We start from the raw sequence: 25,389 nt of genomic DNA, 5'->3' as shown, positions 1-25,389 counted from the left end.
TTATACGGCACTCCCGACGTTTTATCGCGCGCACGATCAACAGCGGATTGTTCATGCGATTGGCACAATAAACGCGATATCGCGATCTCTGTATCAGCTTCTTCTTTTTTATGGCACTTATTGTCAGTCTCCGAACTGGGATCGACCAATAACGGTCGAATACGATCAAAAAGTACTTAAGCTAAACACAAAAGTCGGTTAGTTTCGTCAAACTTTCAAAAATTTTTAGTCCGCACTTGCCGGCCGACTCTTCTGATACAATTGAGAGGATGGACAGAATAGAGGCCTAATTACAAAATCTTGATTTTAATACAAATTAAAATAACTTGCTACTTTTTTCTTTTTTATTATACACAAATGCAATATTAAATGAATTTATGTAATGTCTTTAAGAAGTTACACGTTACAATACTTCTGTATTACGATCAATATTACATAAAAAAAAAAGCTAATTGCCGGAAAAAGGACGTAAGTAGAATTATGCCTTTATTCCGCCCATCCTCTCAATTATCCGTGTACGAATGAATACGCATATCGCCTTATCAAATTTTGTCCCAAAGTTTCAAAATTCACACTTCGAACAAACAAATAATTCACGAAACGTCGCGATCGTCAATTACTGTCGGTGCAGCGTTCGCGAGAATCCGCGTGAAGTTGCTGCGACGCGGACGCGTCCCGAAAAGTTCCAATTACGCGTTGCCAACTTCGCGCAGCGCGTGACGTCATCATGATAACATCAACGGTCGCTATTTAAAATACTTCGATTCATCCAAGATTGCCTCTATGCCTTGAAACACGCTTTCGCGATACAACTTATCAGCCGATTAAATTATGCGAAATGAAATGTGCTTTAATAAATATGTAAAATGTTCAAATACTGAATAAGCGGATTCACATTGGCCGAGCGGCAATGATACTCCGGTTGCTAAAAACCGATTAAAGATTAATTGCAGTTGTACACACTTAACGCACTATCTGATATTCTACAAAGCTTACCCGTCACATAATTCGCCACTCTTGACGCTCGTTTATACGCGGGACTTGCTCTCGATGGGAGAAATGTGCCGAAAACGTAATCACACACTGTTCTGAAACTTGCGAGAACAATGGCCGCGACGTGACTACTCGAATCAAATGAAACATAGACGCGCGACAAGTGTGAAAAACTAAAGGGTGCTTTCCAATTAGAAATAGACACAGATGACATATACCGTATATATATATATAAGTATATAAAGCTAGTATTTATAACTGATTCTTATATTTGAGATTGTTTTAAGTACAATTGTCAAATGTCATCAACCAATTAGAGGGTAGTTTTCATAGTCGATTCTTATATTTAAGACTGTCTTACCCAAGAAAAATAAGAAAATCAAAATAATATCAATTTGACGTCATATTGATCGAATTTATGTAATTTTTTGGTCATAAAAATCTCGATCTCAGATGATCTAAAAATGATTTTATATATAAAGTTATTCTTAGATCTGAGATCGAGATTTTTATCATGACCGAAAAATGACATAAGTTCGGTCAATGTGACGTTAAATTGATATTATTTTGATTTTCTTGTTCTTCTTGGGTTAAGTACTTAAGACGTCACGAACCAATCAGAGAGCCATAATAATATTTTAAGACATTATTTAAGACAATCTTAAAATAAGGACGGCCTCTGAATACCGTATTAGCATCTTAAGACAATGCTTAAGACGGTCTTAAAATAAGAATCGAATACTATGAATACGTGCTTAATACGAGAGTCCAAATAAACTTGCATAGCCGCATAAACGCATGCATAAAGGAAATTAGCCAATTGCATTTGACGTGCGTTTTTATAATAGACATTATTGGAATAATTTTTTATGTATGGATTTTTGTTTGACATGTTTTCCTGCTGAATTGTGTGCTTTTATCTTTGCAAATTACTTAAAATTCTGCGTTCTTAAAATTCGCTTGATTCGACTTAATGATATTCCGTCTCGATGAAAAAATGTGTGCGTATGTGAAAAATTATGCACGGTCAGGCGCGAATTTTGAAAATGGCTACGACATGACTACGTGAGTCAAACAGTTTAATAGCCTGCCTGCCGAATTGAAAATAATAATTATTGTCTACACTGTCGCGCGCGAATCATCGATGAATATGACTAATAAGATGCGCCAAATATACCGTCATGTATTTTAACGCGCAATTAATATTTTTAGGTAATAATTGCGCCAGTATATTAATGCGTGTACGACTTCTAATATTTAATATCTAATATGCTATTCTAATCTAGAGTATTTCTTCGAATGTGACTAATTAAAGAATCTCGTATAAATTTTATGTAGAAAATCGCATATTCCAATTTGATATAGCGAATAATTAAGGTCTTTCGTCGAATATCTAATATCAAATTTTTTGAAATATGCAATATTTTCTAAATAAACTATTAATAACGTTTTTCAAAATTGTTCATAAAAGAATATTGGCAGCGTATATAAAATTCTAAATATACGGGATATGTATTCATATTTATTGAAGATGTAGTATTCCCATCACATTCACAAATTTACCTTAATCTTATTTAACTCACACGATTATTAGTCCCACTTTATCGTGAAATGTAGCAATTTTATGAACTTATTAATTAACGAGTCTTATAAATATTATCTATAATTTTCAATATCGGTCTAAACGCAATCTCTTGTAGAATAATTCTTGCTTCTTGGGATAGTGTCAGTAATTTCTTTTAATAAGGGGGATAAAGATAATACAAGATGCACTAATTTAAGAGAATCAGATACCTTAATGAATAAAAAACAAACGGACGTCGTATACATGGTATAAATATATTTATGCGAATATTTCGTTACATGATCGTGTCTATATATTACGACACATTACAGTGCTAATAAATGCTGTTACTTTTAACTGAATCCGTAGTGTAAAAGTTGATTAATCCTTTTTGATAAAATGCTTTCTCTCCCAACAACCCCTGCATTCGATGTTCACATATCGAATGCATCGCAACGAGCATCATGTTAATAGTACTAACGATATGCGACAATTCGGACAGTTACAAAAAATTAGCCGGTCACATGCTGCCGAATGTGAATCGCTTATAAATTCGTTGCATGCAACATTATATGATAATTGAAAGAAATCGTGTATACAATCTTAGTGGAAATCTTAAATATTGTTTACGTTGTCCAAAATCGGTACAGCGTACCGTTGTTTTACTCCCCAGTTATCTTATTCTCCCCCATCTGCAGGCAATCCTTTTCTTCTTTCTTCCTTCGTATGATCATTTAAGCAATCTTAAAGCTTTCCATCATGTACTAAACGATTCCAGTACAGTTATTGGAAGGGAGGCTAACATTGGTGTTTAGAAGCTCTTTAATTCTGATTTATTAAATAGTTATAAAGTTGCTGAAAATATTTTGCTATATAGGAAAACAGCATTCAAAGATATACAAAAAAATTGGTCGGTTTTCTCGAAAGCTTTCCTTCTTCAAGACAGCTGCCGTGTATAATTTAAAAAATGTGTTCGAAGATCTGTCATTAATATTATTGATATTAGAGAATTTTTGCGATAACATTTTAAAAAGGGCAAATGATAAAATTACTCATTATAGTAACTTTTTGGAATTATACTAATATCCAAATAAGTTTGCAGTGCCGAAAACGTGACAAGAACCTCCAATATCAATAAAGATACTTTATAATAAAATAGGTTGTTAGAATTAGTAGTAGTCTTTTTGTGTCACATGTAATTGATAATATATCTAGTGATACTGCTATGATACTTATCGTTTTATACATTCACCATAGAGCTCCTAATACTGACGTCGCCAAGAACGGAAATTTCATTCTAATACATACCGAAACAATCATCGCTTTAGCGAAAGATATTTGAACACTTCTATTACTCAAATGAGTACTCTATTAGATATCGATGCGACTCAGATACCTCATCTCGGTAAATGTTTCGACTTAAAAAAATATGTTGAACAATAGCACCAATTTTTATTTGTTTCTCCATATCTCCGTTCCTATTAAGTGTAAAGTCAACGAGTTTAGAACGAGATTTCGAGATTTATTTGAAAATCCCCGGCGCCTTCCAAATCGCCTCTTTCTCGAAAGTCGTATTGGAAAAATGAAAGCTTTGTGCAATAACTTTTCTCGAAAAAACAGTCGTTATTATTTGATAGAAAAGTTTTATCCGGCTTTATAAACTCAGAATCATTATCGCCTCAATGTCTTGTGGAATGTATTTGCAGTCACTGACGTCTGCACTATTTGCTTATCCTTTTCGAATACGATTACGAACTCGTATAGAGGCAAATTTAGTTCTATTTAATATAGAGTATACTACACATAAGATCGTCGCCTGGTACTACAGTGTCGTTTTGAAATCGGGCATGAATTCCATCGATGGCAATATTTTGTCACCTTACAGAAGTATACACTTCCTCTTCTTCACTGGCTCGGGCGGTTCCAATGCAGCTAAAATAGCTTCGTCGAATACATTCTTCAATCCTTTCTGATATAGCAAAGAAATCACAATTTTATATTACGATATTTAAAAATAATATAATAAAAAAATATAATTCTCTTTTATTTTACTCACAATCAATATAACTACTAATAGGTTTATCACAGATTTAATTAAAATAATAGTTTAATACCTTCTGTCTTATAAAAAATTGTATAAATATGTCAATCAATATTTTACAGATAAGGCCTATAATTAAAACAAATATGACTGATTTTTGTTTACCTGCGTCAGAGCACTGCACTCTACATATTTTACAGCCTTGAGTTCCTTAGCAAGTTTTTCCCCCTGCTCGCCAGATATTGGCTTCTGTTTGTTCTTTGCAAGTTTCTCTGTTGTTGCGACATCATCTCTTAAATCAATTTGAGTTCCGACAAGTAAAAATGGAGTTCTCTGACAATGATGCGTTATTTCTGGTACCCACTGCAAAACAACAATGTTATTACAACAGAATTTCAGTTGACGTTCATATACAGGAACGTAATGAACAGATACATTACCTTTTCTTTTACATTTTCGAATGATGACGGCGACACAACCGAGAAGCACACGAGAAACACGTCGGTCTGAGGATAACTTAAAGGACGCAATCTATCATAATCTTCCTGACCTAAAAAACACAAAAAGTAAAATTGAATTAGGAAATATTATATAGAATGAACTGCCACTTTAAAAAATAATTCAAGGAAGATCTTTTACCTGCTGTATCAAATAATCCTAATGTATATGGATCACCTCCTATCATCACAGTTACTGCATAGTTGTCAAAAACAGTAGGCACATATTCAGAGGGAAACTTGTTTGTGGTATATGAAATCAAGAGACACGTTTTACCAACTGCTCCATCACCTACCACAACACACTTTATCGTCTGCATTTTTGGTGCTTCTTATGTGACCTAAAACACAATAGCCACAATATATAAAACCAGTGGCACACGATATATTTTTTTTGCTGGATTGCTTGTGTTCTAGTAAATGACTAGAATTGCATGACAGTGTTCAAATTTCCATCCGAGCATCACTCGGGGTATCATGTTATCCTTAGCTTTTTTGTTTTTCAGCAAAAGACACAGATAACATAGTATACCTAGTGAGGTATAACATAGTGAATCATTACATCCTTGTTATCTGATAATCTTAAACAAAAATGAAATGATTACTTTGTTAGACTGTGTTTCTTGCCGGACAGTTGTTGAAACTATTTGTTGTGGAAACCATTTGTTTAAAGGTCGGGGCACAGATCTTTGCATAACGTATAATGCATAAAACAGGTCCGTCCAATTTGATTCCGGAGCCAAAACGCAAAGCCATCGACACAAAAAAAATCAATATAGATAAGATTTCAGGGAGTAAAGTGTTGATAAGAGCGTCGCTCGAACGCATATAAATATTTTACAGTACTTGAAATCTTATCCATATCAATTTTTTTTGTTGATGGCTTCGCATTTTGGCTCAGGAACTAAAATTGGACAGGCCTAGTATAAAGTTAGAGAATCAAGCAATCAGAGTTCTTCATGGAAAAGACTTTGATTGGTCAATTCTCTTAAACTTTATACAATATATATTTATATATTATGCAAAGATCTATGTTCCAGTTGTAACATTTGGTAAACAATAAGGATAAAATGATATCTAGATAAAAATTGATAAGAATCAAAACATAGCTCTGGATGCATAATTTCTAATAATTTACTAAAATGCAAGCAATCAATCAAGAAAACATACAGCAGCTTAATTAAAACCCACAACCATCCAAAGAATGATCAACAATGACTAAAAAGTTTCAATCATACAAAAGTTAAGCCTATATCCTAATCAATTGAAATAAGAAATTCAACAAACATCCAGTTTATTCCAGATCGTGCAATTAGGCAATTTCTATTACCTTCGTAATATCTCGCACATTTTTTTATCAATAATACAAGTGTGTAATCTACATACATTAATAAATATATATATCGTACAATTTCTTATCAATAACATAAGCGCCCATAATCTATACATAATAATAAAAGTAATAAAAACACAAACAAAACATTTAACGGAAAATCATTGTGTAACAATATTAACAACCAAATCATGCAGTAAATCATCCCAGCATAGAAGCCCTTCGTGGCCGACGAATTTCGCCCTAAACCTAACCTAACCGTAGATGTGTATCTACGGCGAAGGCTATGTAACATCGAAACTTCCGCAACGAGATGCAACGCGAACTCGAGGATTCGAGCCTCGTATACACGCAAATTCTCAGATACAATGAAATATGTTACCTGAATATGCGAAACTGTCATTAAAGGTTAAGACCGCCGCAGCTCATAATCCCGAACGGCACGACAGATGCGGCTTCAGGCGTGCCGGTAACGAATACGGTGTATTTCAAGGAGTCTTGATTGACGGCCGCAAGCTTGCGAAATTGTTGCACAAGTTACGCTTCAACTCCACGCGCCTCTATCCTGCCATGTATGTTATTTTTCTCCTCGTCGACAATCCCGATTTTTTAGAGACCCTTTAGCCTCGATTAAAGCCGGATCTCCATCAATTTCCATGCAATTGGCTACCAAGGCTGCGTTCCAAAACGTAACCACAGTTACCAAAACTCTATAGTTTACGTGACGTCAACTGTAGAGTTTTAATTACTGTAGTTAGATTTTGGAACGCACCCCAGAGAGAGAAGCTTGAGAGAGAGGACATGAGAGCCTTTTTCTAGAGCACTATATGTGTATTCGCATCCACCATTCTTCTACTTTTCTTTCATTTCTTAATTTCAATATTAATTACATTTAGAAAACTTACGTATTATTTAAGATATAAGATCTCATAGAGTCATCTATTTTATCAACTAAATACAATAATTTTTATGTCGCAATTTTTTTTGTAAATCTGAAAATCCTTTTTTAGAATTAAAGTTTACACACTAATGCGTATCTTTGAGTTGGAATTTATACACTGTGTTTATATCGAGAACGGAAAAAACTTTTTGAAATTAAAATCTTTACCATTTATGGTTGAATCTTAAGACTTTACTTAAAAAGACAATCTTAAAATAAGAAATTACTATGAATATCAGCCTCCTTAATATCAATATCCTTAAAATTAGATTTAGCCATTAATATAAAAATGCGTTACGAAAATTTATGCACATAGTGCGATATTGGTATGTAGTGATATATCAATGACAAAATAGTCCTATTTTAAGTCAATAAAACAGACAACCATAGGATCCCTATAATGAGTTTGTCATAATTGTAATCAAGTACAGAAATAATTGAGACGCTAGTGATATATGTATTAAAATAAAAATTATATAATAAAATTTTGCATATTTTTGAACAATATGTTAATAATCTCTATGTCTTAATTTAATTACAAGAGTATTTTACATATATTATAATTTGTTCTAAACATTCTCTCTCTTTAACACATATAAACCTATATAAAATGTTAAGACACATAAACTCTTTGAATAGAAAAAATAGTTTTTGTTTAATAATTTTTGTGACTTTATCGACATCGCCTGTACAATTGCCAAGAGAGCAATAATTTCTTCGTATAGCTCTTAAGGACGTATGTAGTTTCACTATAGCTAGCGTTTAAAATTTCTCCATTATCTTGCTTCTGGTTTTGAAAATGGCTGAAGCGAACCAGGTTGTACCCACGACAAACCTAGTGGTTTGTTTTCTTCTTCGTCCTGCAAAGTGTGATAAATTGGTTAAATGTGTAAACTTAATGTGTTTTATCGTAATGAAAGTGATATACTCAAATACTTATTTACTTTTGGTTCGTAAATCTCTTGTTTAATGGGGTCGTGTACTTCTTTCACATATGGATTAAAGGTAATATAATGTGGATCATCCATGGTAGGTGAATTAAACACTTGATTTACGCTTTCCTTTACGCAAGCTTTCACACGTTCTCGAAAAGCTTCAAAATTATTTTCATGCCTACAATATCGCCGATTAATTCACACATGTAGATATTCTGGATGATACATTATTTTCATGTTTCCTTTAAGGACAAATATACTTACAAGCTAGACGCCTCCTCATTTACTGAAGTCATTTTCGCGTCTAGTTTAGTGAATATCTTAGTGATATACTGTAATAATTGCCAAATTCTGTTATTCCTTCTCCATTCAGGAAAGCCCCATGACGTGCATAATTCTCCACTTTCTGGATTTATTAATGGATGGAATATTTGAGTTTCAAACACAACTTTCTAAAACATATTTGAGTGAAAAAACTATACGTAAGGTTAATTATCTGCGAGTCAGTATTCTTACAGGGCAATCTCCAAGTGGAAAGTTAGGAGGCAGTGTAATGGTGAATCTAAAAACTCCGCCTTTGTAGATTCCTTGCCGAATGAACTGTACACCAAACCACACTGCGACAAAATGTGAAGATGAAGTATTAGAACTTTTTACAATCGCTAGTTTAACTACATTAAAGTGAAATAGGCAAAAGATATAGTATAGATATATATTTACATCAGAACCATTATACAAGTTGTAATCGGGAAGAGCAAGACCTATAAAATAGGTTTACACCTATCAAAAACATACTAACATTTCAATAGAAAGAAACGTAGTATGCAAACAAGAAAAGGAAAAAGAAAGGGTATTTGTTCCTTATTGACATGCAAGTTATAGAATGGTATAATACTAATTCCTGTTTCGAAACTTTAATATCAGGTTAAAAGTTATCACAGAAAATTGCATGCCAAATTTTGAATATATTAAATACAACTCATATAGTCTTTAGCAATACTTACATAAAGCGTTCAAAGCAGATGGTATCACATAAATCCCCTTCAAATCTTGAGAACACAACATCTTGCTGGAAAATATCATAAAAAGTCAGCTATCTTTTCATACACATTTGATAACATTACTAAACTTACTACTCAGAAAAAATATTGTATTCCTGTGAGAAAATAGCGTGTTGCTTGTTGATTTGCCACACAATTGGTCTATCAATCATTTTCGCAGACATGCTCAATGGAGAATCTCCATGATTGCTTCCTGGTACAAGCTTCCTGAATGAGCCTTGCCTATTTAGATTATCATCCTTACTGTCTTCGCTCTGAAATAAAAAAACAGAATATTATTAACAATTATTACGAAAATAATAACTAAAATATCATCACACTATTAAATGTTAAAATATATTCATTACGAGTAAAACAAGATAAGTGTATGTAACTCTCCATTTTTATTGCTTCCAATTGAAAGCTTTTATATATATATATATATTCTTTATATTATTATTAAAAGAATAATCAGCAGAGAGAATAACATCATTATAGTTATATATATATATATATATATATATATAATAATGCATATATATATATAATTATACATTATTATTTATATTATTATGCAAATTTACGAACTTGGAACGAAATACTATCTTTTGATATATGTTAAAAGGATTACCTTGGTCGACATGATGAATGAACATGAGGAAACAAGTGGAAATGATTTAATAACTCGCTACATTACAATTGCGAAGTGCGAGATCATGCGAGATGAGGTATTCTCGTCAGTAACAATCGATAATCTGATAGAGTGGCGTCAATCATGAATCGATGAATCATATGACATGAAAGCTCTGATTTCTAATCAGCTCCGATTTCTGATCAGCTCCAATTGGCTTCGACGCCGACGAGACATTATTAAGAGGGCCGCCCCTGGGTAAATTTTCGTGACTATCAAGTGGATCCGAGGATAAGTGAAGACGATGATATTACCAACCATTTTAATGTTATCATCCGAGTTTCATTATCAATAGAGATGATAATTGTATAGAGAAAATTTTAATTTTTCGACGATAAGTATATGAAAAAATGTCGGGCACTCTATCGGTGCCGGGACTTACGTTGATAGTTTATTTGATGCGTTTTTGCACGAAATGAACGAATTTGGCAAATAAAGTATCGTTCTGCCCCGTAATGAACAGAGATATTAATCGTTAACAAACTTTATGTGGGTGCAAAAAATGGATGTCGATAAAAGAAATCTTATACTAAATCTTACTTTAACTGGAATTCGAAGAACTATGATTCTATATGGTAAAATTAATGAAACTGTGGTAAAATTAAAGATTTTATGTTAGAATTGAACATAATTATAATAAATTTAAGTCTTTTATTAACTGGAAACTCTTAAATTGTAACTTAATTTATGGTGAAACTTTGTTTAATTAAATTTTGTGGTGGAAATTGAGGATTTTTATGGTTAAAAATTCCGTGAATTTAGAGTTACAGTAAAAATAAAAAATTTTATTAATTATATTAATACAAAAAAATAAAAATTTTTAAAGATATAAGTTATAGCTATAACTATCTCCTTGTAAAGTTGTTAATACGGACTCTTAGTACCTATAATCTTAAACTTAAATTTAATTTTATTGTACAATTTGATGAACTAAAATAAATTTTCACAAATATCGAATAACTTCAAACATCAATTGTACAAGATCATCCTCTAAACAAAACAACCTATTTTGGTTACAACGAAAAATCATCACTATTTAATTTTTATAATATGGCGAACATATAACTTTCCAAACTATACGAATTTATGATTACACAAAGTTTATTTTGCATTTCAAATTTATAAAATAAAATATTGAAAACTTTAACTCACACTTAATAAAAAATCTTAAAAAAAAAAACTTAATGTACCAAATCACACTTGATGTCTTCTATCACATTTTTCAGCTTTCTTACGATTCAATATTCTTGGGAACTATTCTCCATAACTTGGTCGACATTCTGCTGCTTCTCTATGCCTTCTTCAGAAGGTGTCGTCGTCGTCGCCTGATTATTGTTCATAATTTGTGAATTCTGTGACTCATCCACTGCAGATTCTGCTGGCTGGCTCCCCGATAGTTGATTTCCAGTCTCTGGTTCTTCTGGTCGACGATGCAGACAATGTGGTAATGCGGTCGACGTCAGAATCGAAGCCGGTATTCTCGTCACTTGGACGGCGAGTTTTTCAATGCTCGACTCTTGGTGTAGATTTTTGGGAATGAAATTAATATCTTTAATGGAAATGATTTTTGATTTATTGCTTGTTTGTTGATTTGTGGATGTTGTGGTCTGTTCTTCTATTGGTTTGAATTTGCCATCATTTCCTCGCGTTTGACTTGCTGTTGCGTTTTTCAGTACTTCGCTCGAAATTTTGTTCTTCTTTTTCTTCTTTTCGTTCGATGTTTGCACTTCCTCCATAAAGTTGGATTCGGAAGATATTTTCCTTTTCTTTCCGGACAATTCTTTTTTATTCTCGTCTGCCATTCCGGGCGTGGACGATTTAATTTTAACTACTGATAATTGTTCCACTTGCTGGGTGCTGTCATTTGCATGCATCATAGCAACATGTCTTGTTAAACGATCCTCCATTAAGTCGTACTTTGTTTGAAATACTTGTGGTCCACGATAACTTTCTGGTCTTAAATCTTTGATTTTTATATGATTTGCATCACATCCTGCTTGATCCTTGATAACGAAATTGTCCTCATACTCAGTACTTTCATTTTTTAACTGATTGTACCTGTTAATTGTCCTGGTAATCTCCAATTGTCGTCTTGTCTGTTTATCGACTGCTTTATATCCAACGTTTTCCTTTTGCAGTTGTTGTATAATTTCGCGCATGTGTTTTATGCGTTTTATCCGCAGTAAAATTTCCTCTTTAATTCTTAATTCGTTCTTAAGTTTTTGCAGTAGTGTTTTTTCGTCTTTTTCCAGCTGTCGTCCGATGTCACTCGAACATGTTTCTGACGAAGCCTCCATCGTCCTTCGTACATTATTTACCTTGATTTTATTCTTTTCTTCTGAAGTTGGAATGGATTTGGGTTGTCGTCTAGCCATCTTTCGTGTTGCGGCTAGTGATTTTGTAACACGTTTGCGTATCGACGCCTTTTTCACTAATTGATTAGCCCTACTTAACGCTAATTTTTGCTTACGCTTCAGTTTACGAATTACATTAATTTGGAACTTTTTGTCTGTCCACAAAGGAAAATTCGTTAAACAAAGGTATTTTAAAGTTCTATTGTTTATTTTTATGAGTCTTCTGACTACCTTGCCGTACCTTTGTGATTGAACTACCACAACTTTACAATTATTTACTTTATTCTTATTGCCTATTCGTTTTGTGGTACATGTATTCTTTTGTGATACGTTATGTCTAATATCGTCTATCTCGTTTTCTATAGTAGGATTTATGGCAGTTCTATCCAACTTAGTTGTATCTGAATTAAATTGACGCGGAACTTCGTTCCCGCTATTATTGTGATTAACTAACTTATTTATGGGCGCAAGAGTTTTATTAATAATTTCAAGATCGTTATTGTTGTTACTTTTACTCGATAACTCTACCGAATTTGGATAAATCGTTTTTAAATTTTCGATCTGTTTCGGCTTTGATTTTTGTACATTAATCCAATTTTCTATTTCTTTCGTAAGTGGTGATTGTACTTGTTCCTCCTCTTGAGTATCTTTAGATTGGTGTTCTGGAGAAGCTAAGTCTTTCTCAATTTTATCACTTTTGTCGTTCTCAGAGTGTTCTTTGCGGACAGTCTCCTGCAGTTCTTCTTTAATTTCCAAGGATGGGCAGTAACTGGTTCATAAATTAAAAGTTACATAGAAGTTAAAAAGTTAAGAACACACTTTTAACTTAATTTAGTTAATTTCAAATAATTAATTTTTATAACTTAATCTAATTTTAAACTTTAACTGATTAACTTTTCTTTTTAAATTGAAATAAAAAAATTTTTTTAAATAAAATCTGAAACAGAACTAGAAGCCTTCACAGAAAGCTCAATGATTGAATGCATTCAGTACTATAATCATTCACACTGTGTATCTGTTCGGTTTATATTTTTAAATCTAATGGACTATGGCACACAACTCATGAAGCCTGTTCTTTTTAGCTGAACTTCTTGCATGGTTCAGCACTTCTCTTTTTCTCCCCAACGTGGAGAGAAAAGGAAGAAAGACGAACCATGCAAGAACTTTAGCTAAAAAGAACAAACTTGCGGTTAACTCTTAAAAGAAGTTCAACTTATTCATTATCTCTTTCCAATTCTAGAATTGGAAAGAGATGAGAAATAAGTTGAACCTCAGTTAAGAAATAACCATGAGTTGTGAAACTGGGCCTATGTCAATCAGATACGAGATAAATGTGGGAAATCGACGAACTTAGGTACTATATTTATTGCATCATTCTATCCTTGTTAAATGTAAATTTACCGACAAAATACCATTTGAAAATTCCTAAAAAATAAATTTTTTATTGTACAAGAAAAAATACATTGCTGTGAAAAACTATTTCTTTGTTATATAAAATTTACAAATAAAATATTAAATTTATTTTATGATCCATATTGTAATTGTTTTTTTATTTAAAATAATCTGATTTTTTTTTAAATTAGAATTTTCTGATTGAATAAAAATGTTTTAAAATTAATTTTTTGTTTAACTTGAGTTAATTAAATCTTAACATAATTTTAACCCTAAGTTAATTTTTTTTCCATTTAATTTTAACGTATTTAAATTTAACGTATTTAACTTTAACGTATTTTTAATTTTGTGAGCCATTATTAATTTCAACTTAATTTAATTTGAAAAAACATGAACTTACAGAACCTTGTTAATTCCACGATTTGTGGTGAGAATTGGGGATATTCTTTCGACCACGTCAACTTCTCGTTCTTCTGGACTTGCATATTTATTGTTGTCCATAGTTTGTTTTGGTGTTTCTTCTTGGCTACTTACGCTAATGATATCAACATCTTCCTCAGTTAAATCCATAATTAATCGTTTGGTTTGATGTTTTTCTCCATATATTTCCATTGATTTCTTTATCAAGTAGGATGAGTTGGTCTTACCTGGCTGTCGAATCATGTTAAAACTTTTTTTATTATCTGTTTCAATATTGTTAGACAAGCCGTTATTTAGCACTCAAGTATAGTATCATTACAGTAATTGAATTTATACAAGTCTTGTAGAAACTCTGTTTTGATATTTTTATGAAAATTATATACAATTTTTTGAAAAAAAAACACAAAAATTGTAAAACAAATAAAATAATTAATTTTTTATTTTAGCTTATGCTTTCTTAAACTTTTTGTTGCAAAATCTCACTAAAATTGTAAGTATTTATATTTATACTTAGAAATGACTACGTTTATACAGCTCAATTTATGCCGAAGTTGTAACATGTTATGAAACTCACCAATCATAGCAATTCCTCTGAAGAATGAAATGATTGTGATTGGCCAGTTTCAAAAACTGGCTCGGTGTTATAATTTAGGTGTGTAATCGATGTTATTATAACTTAGGTGTAAGTCGAGCTGTATAAACGTAGTCTATTATAATGTTACTGAATTTTCATAGGATTATAGTACAAATGTGCGAAAAAGAAGCTTGTCTAACAACACTAGTTGTGTTCTAAAGGTGCGTTCCGTTTCACGCGAGGTGCGTATGATATATCATTTTATCCTTGTTGTTCACCGAATATTAAAGAAAGATAAAAAATAATACATCATGCGTGAAATGGATGCATCCTAAATTTACTGTTGAAAATGCTACAGTTACGTCCACTATCCAGATAACATTTATGTTGCATAAGATATCTTAAAGTCGTACGTCTTTTAAATATCTTATGCAACATAAGTTTAGATGTTTAAAAGATATCTAAAAGACGTCTTGTAGATATTTTATGCAACATGCATGTTATTTGAGTATAGAGATTAGTACAACAGTCAATTTTGAAACATAGCTATTGATTTGTTTGTGTTGTGATCGAATTCAGTTCACAATGGATGCTTTTCGTTTGATGACACAAGTCGACTCAAGTGTCGTTCTATCTTTGTTACTCTGAATGTCAAGGATACAACGATGCTTGTGTCACCAAATGAAAAGCACTCAATATTTATCAACTTTTGTTTATTACAGTTTACAGTATTTAGCAATTTTCCAAATTTATTGCTTTTTTATAAGAGCAAAAAAATAAGTTCAGGCTGGCAAAGCAGCTATGCTTGTGAAGCTTGATTAGTTCTTACCTGTGGATGCAACCAATCATTTGTTTAATTACTCGGCAAACTAGCCGCTTTGCCCATGGTGGAGATATATAAAGTGAAGTACTACTCCCGTAGATGCGCAGTAGGAAAGTGCATATTCGGACATATTTGAGATTGGCTATTCCAGTATAACCTGCGCTATTATACGTAGGAAAGTGCATATTGGGACATATTTGATTGGCTATTTTCAGTATCGCTACCGCCATTATGAGTAATGTTTCACCTTATATATTTCCACCATGGCTTTGCCGACTTGAATGGACTTGAACTCGCCCAATGATTGGCTACTACGCTAATTCCCACCACGCAGTAAAGCGGCAAATTTTTCTGCGTTCTGTGTACATAGTTTTGATAAATACTGTGAACAAAATTTCCATCTCGCGTAATACATAATTATATACATTTCCGATCTCGGAAATCTTCTAAAATATCAAACGTCGTTACAATCGCTTCGGATGTCGTTTCTCCCCAGGTAGCAAGCTATGTCATTTTGACGTCGTTTTGACGTCAAATGACGTCTTTTTGACGTCAAATGACGTCATTTTGACGTCAGTTTGCTACCAGGGTCGTAATTGCTCGAACATTGAATATACTTAGTGTTTCTCGCGGCTCACGAAATTACATCGTTTTTCGGCGATCCAGATATCTCGGTATATTCCCGACGTATTATCACGGCACTCGCATTCACGTTGTATTTATTTGCGCTTCACATACTTACTTTTCGATAAAAACAAGGATTACACTAACCCATTTTTAACTTTTCGCAACGACCTTCTCGCTATGGTTGGAAAAGACAAAGTGGCAAAATACTAAACGTGATTAACGTGAATACTGTGAAAACACTACTCGCTACCGTCGTGAGTGCTCTGTCTTGCTACAGTGTCCATCTCCGTTTAATGAATTGGAAGTACTTTCTTTTTCGTTCCCTATTGGTCGGAACGTATATTCTTACGCATGCCGGTGCTAACTTGCTTCACGATCGTTCGACATATACACGCTGGCTCTCTTTATGGTATTCTCTCTCACCACCGATGAGATTAGATCGATCAGATGAGATCTGTGCATCGTGTGCCGCCGCGCCGAAGACGGCTGGTGTTACGGAGTTTCGCGTGACTGTTAAAATTTGAATGACAACAGCAAAGGCCCAGTTCCACAACTCACACACACACACACACAGTTGAGTCTTAACTGAGCTTCAATTTATTCATTGTCTCTTTCCAGTTCTAGAATTGGAAAGAGATGAGAATTGAACCTCGGTTAAAAGTTAAGGAGGTGTACGGCAAATGCAATGTGTTAAGAATTATTAAGAATTACTTGAAAAAATTACAGACTATTCTAAATTACATTTAATAATTATACAAAAAAAAATAGAGACAGTTAACCATCAAAAGTTATTTAAATAAGTAGTATTTTTTTAATTTGTACTCTCTCTCTCTCTCTCTCTCTCTCTCTCTCTCTAATATAAATATATATGAAAATGTATTATAAAATAATGATAAAAATCTCTATTTTTTAATATAAATACTTTATGAATTCAATAATATTTATGTAAAGTTACCTTGAGGTGCAGACATTAATTGTTTAGTATATAAATAAAATTTGTTATTTGTTATAAACTATAATGATGAATCTCAATGAAACTTTGCATAAGTCATGTTTAGTACTTAATATATTTATATAAAAACATTTAAATTTTTCTTATTGTTTTAACAATTTTTGTTTATAACAATAAAATTAATAACCAATAAAATAAATAATCTATAAAAATGTGTTGCTCGATAAAACCATAACCCCGGATCTACAATAGGGTTTTAAGCCTTAAGCCATAAGAAATGGGCGAATCACAGTCGCTTATTCTTCTCGGATTCGACTGTAATTGGTCAGTTTCTTACGGCATAAGGCATAAAACACCTATTGTAGATCCGGACTAATGTCATGAACACAACTTTCACATGTATATGTAGTTTGTTTAAAGCGTAAATATTAATATGTTTTATGTGCCTTTACAACCTCCTTAACCGTTAGTTGTGGAACTGGACCTAAAGCCTATTCTACAATTAGGTAAGCGTAGTTGTAAGAATTGACCAATCACAGTTGAATATTCTTCTCATATTCAACAGTGATTGATCAATTCTTAAGGCCCGTCTACAATACACGGAGTAAGAAGTAAGAGTAAGAAATTGACCAATCACAATCGATTATTCTTCTCACATTCGACTGTGATTGGTCAATTTCTTACTCTTACTTCTTACTCCGTGTATTGTAGACGGGCCTTCATATCGCGTGTAAAAAGAATCTGCGTAGAACGTATTGGATAGGCAACAATAGGTAAGGGAGTATTATATAAACAAGTGCTGTGCTCTGCTGAATTGGGATTATGATTGATTAGGATCAGCTATAAACTGATGTCGTCTAGCACTGCTGATAGCCATGAACTGAGGGCACTGAGACTATCGGCAGCCGGAATGATAAGAGATAGTACGAAACACTTATATGGTGTGAATGTACGTATTCTTGTTAAAGTTAACTGCTGAATATTTCAGTTATACCAGTATTTCGCATGCAATCGAAGCATTCAAGGCTTTTGGACGTCGCAGTTTTGAAGAGGTACGGAAATAGAAGATGTCTAAGATCCTCCTTTAATCATGATATAAAGAAATCTTTACATTGAAGGTTAAATTAAATGTCTATACATACTTAATTTTTGATATGTAATTGGAAGAATCGATTGCGACCAATTGGTCTTGTTTTCATAGTTTATTTTTTTATATTCTTTATTCGTAGCGTTTTAAGATTTATTCACCTACAATCTAAAAGATTCGACGTTTCAATATCTCATGTTGAAGAAGCTAATTCGAATAATTCAATTTACAATTTTTTTCAGAATGGAAGATGTCTTTGTCAAATCAAATTTTTGACTGTATAAAAACAAATAATTTGACAAAAGATGAACTAAATCGAATAACTGACGATGTAAATAAAGCTTTAATTGACCCAAAAGGCAATGAACTTTTTGAAAACTATCTTTCTCAGTTCAAGTTTTTGGATGGTTTAGTAAGTTTGAGGTTGTACAACACCTGTTCAAAGATCCTGAATGAAAAGCAGAATAGATCGTGAGTCTATCACAATTTATACTAATATGAATCTTATATTAAGCATTTTTTATTACAAGATAATATAAGTGTTCATATATTTTTATAATACTCAAGGTTAACACTTAAGATAGATTGCTACATACATTTTTGAAAAAATATGTGTAGCTACTTATGTAACAATATTGATTGGGAAAAACAAACATATGTGTGTTTAAGTAAAAATAATATGTGATATACATATATATTATATATCTCAAAACATCCAAAGTTTATATTAACAATCAAGGAAATTTACAGGAGTCAAAGAAATTTATCGGAAGAATCATTGGAATCACTTATTACTAAAGTAAAAATGATAAAGGAGACTATCGAAGAAGAAGATGTAACTGCAATAGATTTTCGTGTTATGACAGACTTGAACAAAGCCTTGGAGACAGAAAACAAAGAAAAATTACTCGGCGTATTAGAAAGGATTAAAGAAGAATGTCAAAATAGTCTACGAGATTTGCACAAAAATTTTAGACGTTACATCTTGGAAAAATAACATTTGAAATATTTTTAAAATATTAACTTAAAATTTTCACATTTTTATATTTTCTTTTTTTTTGCATTTATGCATTACAAAGATCCGTGATGTTTGTATTTGTTCCTGCATAATTTATTTTTACACGTGCAGTTTACACTGTTCAATGTATTTATTTTTTTTTTATCCCAAAGTACTTAATATAATAACTCAGGTATTATAAAACTAAAGTTAAAATAAGAATATTTTTTTATTAGATATATATACTATCTAAAACTTTCAAAGTAAAATCTCATTCTTAAAAATTGAAAATTGAGTCATTTTTTCAAGACTGGCTTTTCATTTCTTATAGTGAGATTCTATTTCACAGGATAGATTAAGAATAATATGGTTCCTTATGTAAAAGCGATTGATTCGTAGTCAGATACTTTAATCTCGATTATTTTCTCATATATATGCTTCTAAATAAGAGACTGATTGCAGAGTGAGACAAATTAATCCGATAGGAAATAATAAATTGAAACATTTTTCTAAGTGTTAATACAGATCTAGTCATTGTAGCTAATCCAGTGTATACCTGATGTAGTTAAAATGAAATAGACATATATATTTGAATTTTGTCGAAAGCGAGATAAAAAGTTTTAGTGCAGTTTAGTAAGCAACAAAGAACAGGCATATGAATCAGTCGCTTCATATCGCTTTGTAATATTTATTTATTTATTTAATTGTTATGGCAACGAACACATACAGAGGCTTAATAAATCTTGTCAACTAGTTCTATACATCTCTGCGTTGTATCCTTTCTACTGTCAGTCAAATCACATCACAATTGATAAATGTTGAATATGAGATACGTGGATAAATCAGAGGAAAAATACATCGCGATGATTAATCGAATCCGCGATACTATCCGTAAATTAGAAGAAACTATGAAGTATTCACGGGATTTGGAAGCTGTTCGATTTCTGCGATATTCTATGTTGAAATCTCGCGATAAAATTCTGATGGACGACCTGAGGAAGATTAAAATACGAAATAAACAGATGTTAAGTGAGAGCAAAATTTCTATTTAACATCACATATTTAGCTCGTAATCTGGTCGGAAGATCGCTTTTTAGATTTATTTCGACAAAGTGTCACGGACGTTCAACTCGGTTCTCTCGACATACTGCCGGAAACTCTGAGGAGACAAGTGCAGAAAACATGGCACCAGAAGTAATTTCCTCTATCCATCATACCATTAATGATTTGCATGTTGGCACGTTAATTTCAGATATGACGCTTTGTTATCTCAAAACGAACAATTAAAGAGACAAATTATCGCTTTAGATTGCGCGATGAAACAGAAACAGAAAGAGGTATGTCTAACTATAGTTGTGTCATATTTATACCTTAACCATCGAGTGTAACAAAAGTATAATTTTCTTATTTAAAAGAGTAATATCCATTTCTACCAATATAGACTAACTTTAATCTTGATTTAATTTACTTTTTATCTTCTTCTAATTTTGAGAATTGGAAAAAATTAAGTAAATTAAATCGAGAGATTAATCTACACTGGTAGAAATGTATATTTTAGGATGAAATCTTTAATAGATTCAGTTAATTGATTTCTTGAAATTATATCATGTAATAAAAGTGTAATAATTTTCCTGTGTTGAATTAAGAGAGATATTCTAACTTTTATGTTTTCCAAACTCAAGTAATTTATATATATATTTTTTATGAACGTATGGACACTAGGTGTTCTTTTTTTACTTTTCTTTAAGAAGGTAAGTTTTATAATGATCACAATATCATGAAAATGAGATATACATGTATAATCTTTTTGCAATACATGTACACTACATATAGTTTAATATTAATTTATGCGTCAAATTAATTAAATTTTCCTCTTATTTGATTCAATTTAATACTGACAAATAGTGATTATTTATGACTTATTTTATGTATCAAAGCATCAACAAATATTGCCTTTCAGTATTAAATTGGTTCAAATTTCTGCAAGGATGTTGTATCAAATTATGTGTTTAATTTATAATTCGTAAATTATAAATCATATAATATGCGTTATATAATATTGTTATTGTATTTGCATTATCTGATTTCCATTGAAGTGGTCTGTATATTGTAGATCGATATTTTGCAACAAAGATTATTCATCGCAGGGAGTGTAAATTCTGGAAACACTGAAAAGATTTGCAGAAAGTGCTGGATTCTGACGAACAAAACTTAAAAATTATATATAAGACGCATAGATATTTAAAATAAAAAATTGTTTTTACAAACAATTTTCTTTTGAGTAAGGTATATGCCTATTTAGAAGAATCATTTCAAGCATTAAACGAACGCGGTTGAAATTGAAGAGAAATAATGCTTGGCAGAAACAATTCTCTTACGTTAGTAAGACAATTAAGGGATTTAGTTATAATTTGATTGCGAAAGTAGACAAAAGAGCTGTGGCTTCCCTATATGAGTAACACATTTGCCAGTCTCAGCGGTACATCATCCTGGGATCATTTCCAAAAACAAGTGAGATAGAAAGGACATTTTTTGTAAGTCAATTTCAAAATCAATTAATTAAATTGACGGGTCGATTTAAAATTAGTAATGTAATCTTATTGCATTTTGATGTCAAATAATGTCAGTTTGCTACCTGGATACGTTGCTAAAATTATTTTTGTAGCCATAATTTTATTCAGCTTAAGAAATTAAATTGGAGTTATTTTAGATTTCGATATTAGTGAAGCCAATAAAAAAGATTTACTAAAACTGGTATATTTAGAATTAGTTAATCAACAATTTTTTGAGGTTTCAGACGAGAGATGCAACCAGAAGGATCAAATTTGATTGTTTTGAGTAGAATTATGCGTCGGAAATTATGGGAATTGTTGGGAATTGCTTGCATCTTCTTATTCGCCCCATTTATCGCGATCACTTTAATCCTTCTATACATCTATCGTCATTTTATCGAAATTGTATTAAAAATCCAGTTAAGGAACAAGTTCGCTGGTCTCTTGAAAGGCACAGATTGTGTATGGGCCGTTGAAGACGCCGTTTCTCTATCCGTTATCAACATCTTGATGATACTGGAGAAGGTCGCGCGAAACTCAAACAAAATTTTCTTGGAGGATTTCAGGAATTTGATAAACGATCGCATTGTTTTAAAGGCTGCTGATACGACGATTGAGAAACTGTTCTATCTTCGAAGTCAGAGGTTCGGCTACTATTTTTGGGAAAGAAGCGAGAAAGTAGACCTGAAAGACAGAATCAGATGGCTAGAATGTATGAACGCTAATTGTGATGGGTCCTGCGAAGATATTTCTGGTGAATTATTCAGGAAGACTTTGGAAAATGTATGCAATAAACCGTTGCCCGATAATCACAGAGCCGCGTGGGAAATTCTCGTCGGAAAACGTTGTCCAAAGTCGAGATCTAATCTCGAAGAAGGCCGTTTATCTCCCGAAAAGTGCTTCGATACTGATACCCGGAAAATTCCCATGTTATTTCGCGTTCATCATTCTTTGGGCGATGGAGTAGCCCTTCTGGGCCTGTTACTCAAAACGATCACCGAGGAGACTGAGAGCAAAGAGACGAGAGTAAAAATTAAGAATATTGTCTCATCAGGCGAGACTGGAAAACGTTTCAAAGAAATCGTTCCAGCATTGCAAAATTCTGAGAGGAATTTTCAGAACGAGATAGATGTTGTGCGATTCTATGAGAAGAATATCCTTGCCGCGTCGATGCCTTATGTAACATTCTCACGATTAGTGCAAGATCTACGAAACCATTTTTATGCATCAATGAAATTTTCCAATAACGTAACGATCGTGTCATTGAAACAGCAAGCGAAAATATCGATCGATCGTACATGGCTGAATTTCAAAGACGTACTGAAACAAATGTATAGTACAATTAAAGATGTCACGCGGCTAACGATGATTTTACTTTCTTTTCCGAAATTTATCATTCAACAAGCTGTCCGTAGGATGGACAAAAAGTACATTCAGTATTTCTATTGTAGATTTAATGTTTAATCCATTCTATCAAAAATAGAATGAATAAGAAATTAATTTCTCTGAATATCTAATCTTTGAAAAATAACAAACATAAGGGCATAAAAAAACGTTTAAAATTTCTAATTTCGAAGATTAGACTTTCATGAGAAACAAATTCTGGCGATCGTGTAACGTTTTCTCTTTTATACAACAAAAGAGAGACTGGAGGAATTGCGAACACCTAGAAAAAATTAAATAAAAAGCCGACGATTATTTATCAATTAGAAGTCTTTATTCAAACGAGATATTCCGGTTATTTTGCTTCAAAAACTTACTTTATATATATATAATATAATATATATAATCCAAACTTACTATATATATATATAATATATATATTTTAAATATAGTTTAAAGATATTAAAACCAATATCTCTGAGAATAAAGTCTTCTATAAATTAATAAATAATCGTCGGTTTTATTTAACTTTTTCTTTAGATACATTTGCAATTCTTCCACTCTCCACTACTAACTTTTAATGAGTTATATTATAATTAAATGTAAATTTTTATAGCGCTCTGCATGGTCCACCTCAAACGGGTGAAAAAATAATGTCCTATTGGTTAGATAACGATGTGGTAAATGATAAATCGCAGAATCTTTTGACGAAAATTCGCGAGATAAGAAGAAATACAGGTGCCAAATTTGAAGATGTAGTATTGGCAGCTTTTTCTGCTAGTGTACACAAATATCATTTACGCGTATGTATATGTAAAGCTTTCAAGCGATAAATAAGTCTAGAGACATTCAGAAATACATTTAAATAATATCTAGAAAATCAGAAGAATAATTTTTGGATAATTATTTAATTATATTACATCAATCTATTTTAAAGTTGTTTAATATAAACCTGTATTTTCCTTGTAGCTCAAGAAACCAATTCCCGATGCATTAACAGTTATCTTACCGAAAAGAATGTCAATGCCTGATGAAAAATTAACGTTAGATAATAAGTTTTCGATTGCTCTCTTGCGAATTTGTATCTCCAATGCAAACGGACAGACAATCGTCGAGCCAAATCGAGATTCTCAATTTTTTAAGCGTCTTCAAGATATTACAAGAACAAATAATAAGCTCAGAAAGAGTTCAGATATCTTGCTTAATTTTTGGATCATGAAGTATCTGTCGGCGCTGTTACCGGGGAAAATTTTAAAGGCTTTTCTTTTAAGTCACAGCACGATGGTGTTTAGCAATATGTGCGGGCCAGAAAAAGTTCATATTCTAAATAATTCCTTGAGCAATATTGTCTTCTGGATACCAAACAAGTATCGTATCGTCACTATCGTTTTTTTTTAAATAATTAACAAATAAAATTGTGCATTGTAACGACGATATGTATATCACGATTTATTTTCAGAAGTACTACCGCTCTCGGCTTTTCTCTGTTAAGTTACGGAGGCAACTTACATTTGTCTTTAATAGCTGATAAATCAATTGTAAATGATGAGAGATCTCTTGATGAGCTTTTAGAAAATACTGTACATGAAATAAACGTTGCTTATAATCATATTATATTGACACGCTTTTTGAAACCATCAGATCTTCCGATAGAAACACCCGTGGAAAATGGTATGCAAATTGAATTTTCAATTATTCCTACATTTAATTCCTGTATTTTATTTACACGTATATAACAATAAGATATTCAACAATAATCATATAATTGCACTTAGGATTACAAAAGGAATTTCATATATTTCCAGGTATCGGCGTGTTTTAAGAAAGGAAGGAATACAAGCGACTGAGATATTGTATCTTTTTTAGTGAGGTGCTCTTAATATATTTGCACTAAGAATATATAAATTGTTTTATTTATTATATTTATTAAATAATATAAGTTTTTTTTACAGAATTATTTACAGAGATTAATGCTTTAATCTTTTTCATGAATTTCTTTAAAACTGTATTTTATAAATAAAGTTTTTTAAATTAGGTATAACATTCTGTGGTATATGGATGTATCATGCCTGTAGTTAAAGAATCCGAAATTATATTTCTATTAACTTAGCATTATACATAATTTTTTTATATTTATTTAATTTTATAATGTTTAATCTTATGTTTGATGTGTATGACATACATATTGTAATTC

At 32.0% G+C, this 25,389-nt stretch overlaps 6 protein-coding genes across 6 annotated transcripts; 3 read left to right on the top strand and 3 right to left on the bottom strand.

The window, feature by feature from the left end:
- Positions 1-2,503: 2,503 nt before the first annotated feature.
- Positions 2,504-7,079, bottom strand: LOC108757733 (cdc42 homolog). The gene is made up of 5 exons (XM_018502252.1): positions 6,811-7,079; positions 5,238-5,436; positions 5,039-5,148; positions 4,764-4,961; positions 2,504-4,526 (listed from the first exon to the last, which is right to left on the bottom strand). Exons 2-5 carry the CDS (start codon positions 5,413-5,415, stop codon positions 4,437-4,439), a joined length of 576 nt encoding a protein of 191 aa, XP_018357754.1. The 5' UTR covers positions 5,416-5,436; positions 6,811-7,079; the 3' UTR covers positions 2,504-4,436.
- An 844-nt stretch (positions 7,080-7,923) lies between these two features.
- LOC108757732 (AKT-interacting protein) lies at positions 7,924-10,198 on the bottom strand. Its single transcript, XM_018502251.1, has 7 exons — positions 9,975-10,198; positions 9,437-9,618; positions 9,308-9,372; positions 8,820-8,920; positions 8,568-8,755; positions 8,313-8,481; positions 7,924-8,228 (listed from the first exon to the last, which is right to left on the bottom strand). The coding sequence occupies exons 1-7, from the start codon at positions 9,984-9,986 to the stop codon at positions 8,145-8,147; spliced, it is 801 nt and encodes a 266-aa protein (XP_018357753.1). The 5' UTR covers positions 9,987-10,198; the 3' UTR covers positions 7,924-8,144.
- Positions 10,199-11,272: 1,074 nt separating this feature from the next.
- Positions 11,273-14,443, bottom strand: LOC108757581 (uncharacterized). The gene is made up of 2 exons (XM_018502042.1): positions 14,181-14,443; positions 11,273-13,157 (listed from the first exon to the last, which is right to left on the bottom strand). Exons 1-2 carry the CDS (start codon positions 14,441-14,443, stop codon positions 11,273-11,275), a joined length of 2,148 nt encoding a protein of 715 aa, XP_018357544.1.
- A 3,476-nt stretch (positions 14,444-17,919) lies between these two features.
- Positions 17,920-19,260, top strand: LOC108757580 (uncharacterized). Its single transcript, XM_018502041.1, has 3 exons — positions 17,920-18,228; positions 18,506-18,734; positions 19,014-19,260. The coding sequence occupies exons 2-3, from the start codon at positions 18,514-18,516 to the stop codon at positions 19,258-19,260; spliced, it is 468 nt and encodes a 155-aa protein (XP_018357543.1). The 5' UTR covers positions 17,920-18,228; positions 18,506-18,513.
- Positions 19,261-19,978: 718 nt separating this feature from the next.
- Positions 19,979-21,508, top strand: LOC108757734 (uncharacterized). Its single transcript, XM_018502253.1, has 4 exons — positions 19,979-20,289; positions 20,358-20,454; positions 20,513-20,597; positions 21,374-21,508. Exons 1-4 carry the CDS (start codon positions 20,076-20,078, stop codon positions 21,473-21,475), a joined length of 498 nt encoding a protein of 165 aa, XP_018357755.1. The 5' UTR covers positions 19,979-20,075; the 3' UTR covers positions 21,476-21,508.
- On the top strand, positions 21,503-25,069 carry LOC108757728 (uncharacterized). Its single transcript, XM_018502247.1, has 6 exons — positions 21,503-21,794; positions 22,058-23,239; positions 23,812-23,998; positions 24,165-24,562; positions 24,655-24,866; positions 25,001-25,069. The coding sequence occupies exons 2-6, from the start codon at positions 22,065-22,067 to the stop codon at positions 25,015-25,017; spliced, it is 1,989 nt and encodes a 662-aa protein (XP_018357749.1). The 5' UTR covers positions 21,503-21,794; positions 22,058-22,064; the 3' UTR covers positions 25,018-25,069.
- Positions 25,070-25,389: the final 320 nt, after the last annotated feature.

Source organism: Trachymyrmex cornetzi, unplaced genomic scaffold, assembly GCF_001594075.2.
Source record: "Trachymyrmex cornetzi isolate Tcor2-1 unplaced genomic scaffold, Tcor1.1 scaffold147, whole genome shotgun sequence".
Classification (NCBI taxonomy): domain Eukaryota; kingdom Metazoa; phylum Arthropoda; class Insecta; order Hymenoptera; family Formicidae; genus Trachymyrmex; species Trachymyrmex cornetzi.
This window is presented reverse-complemented; position numbering and strand designations above follow the sequence as displayed.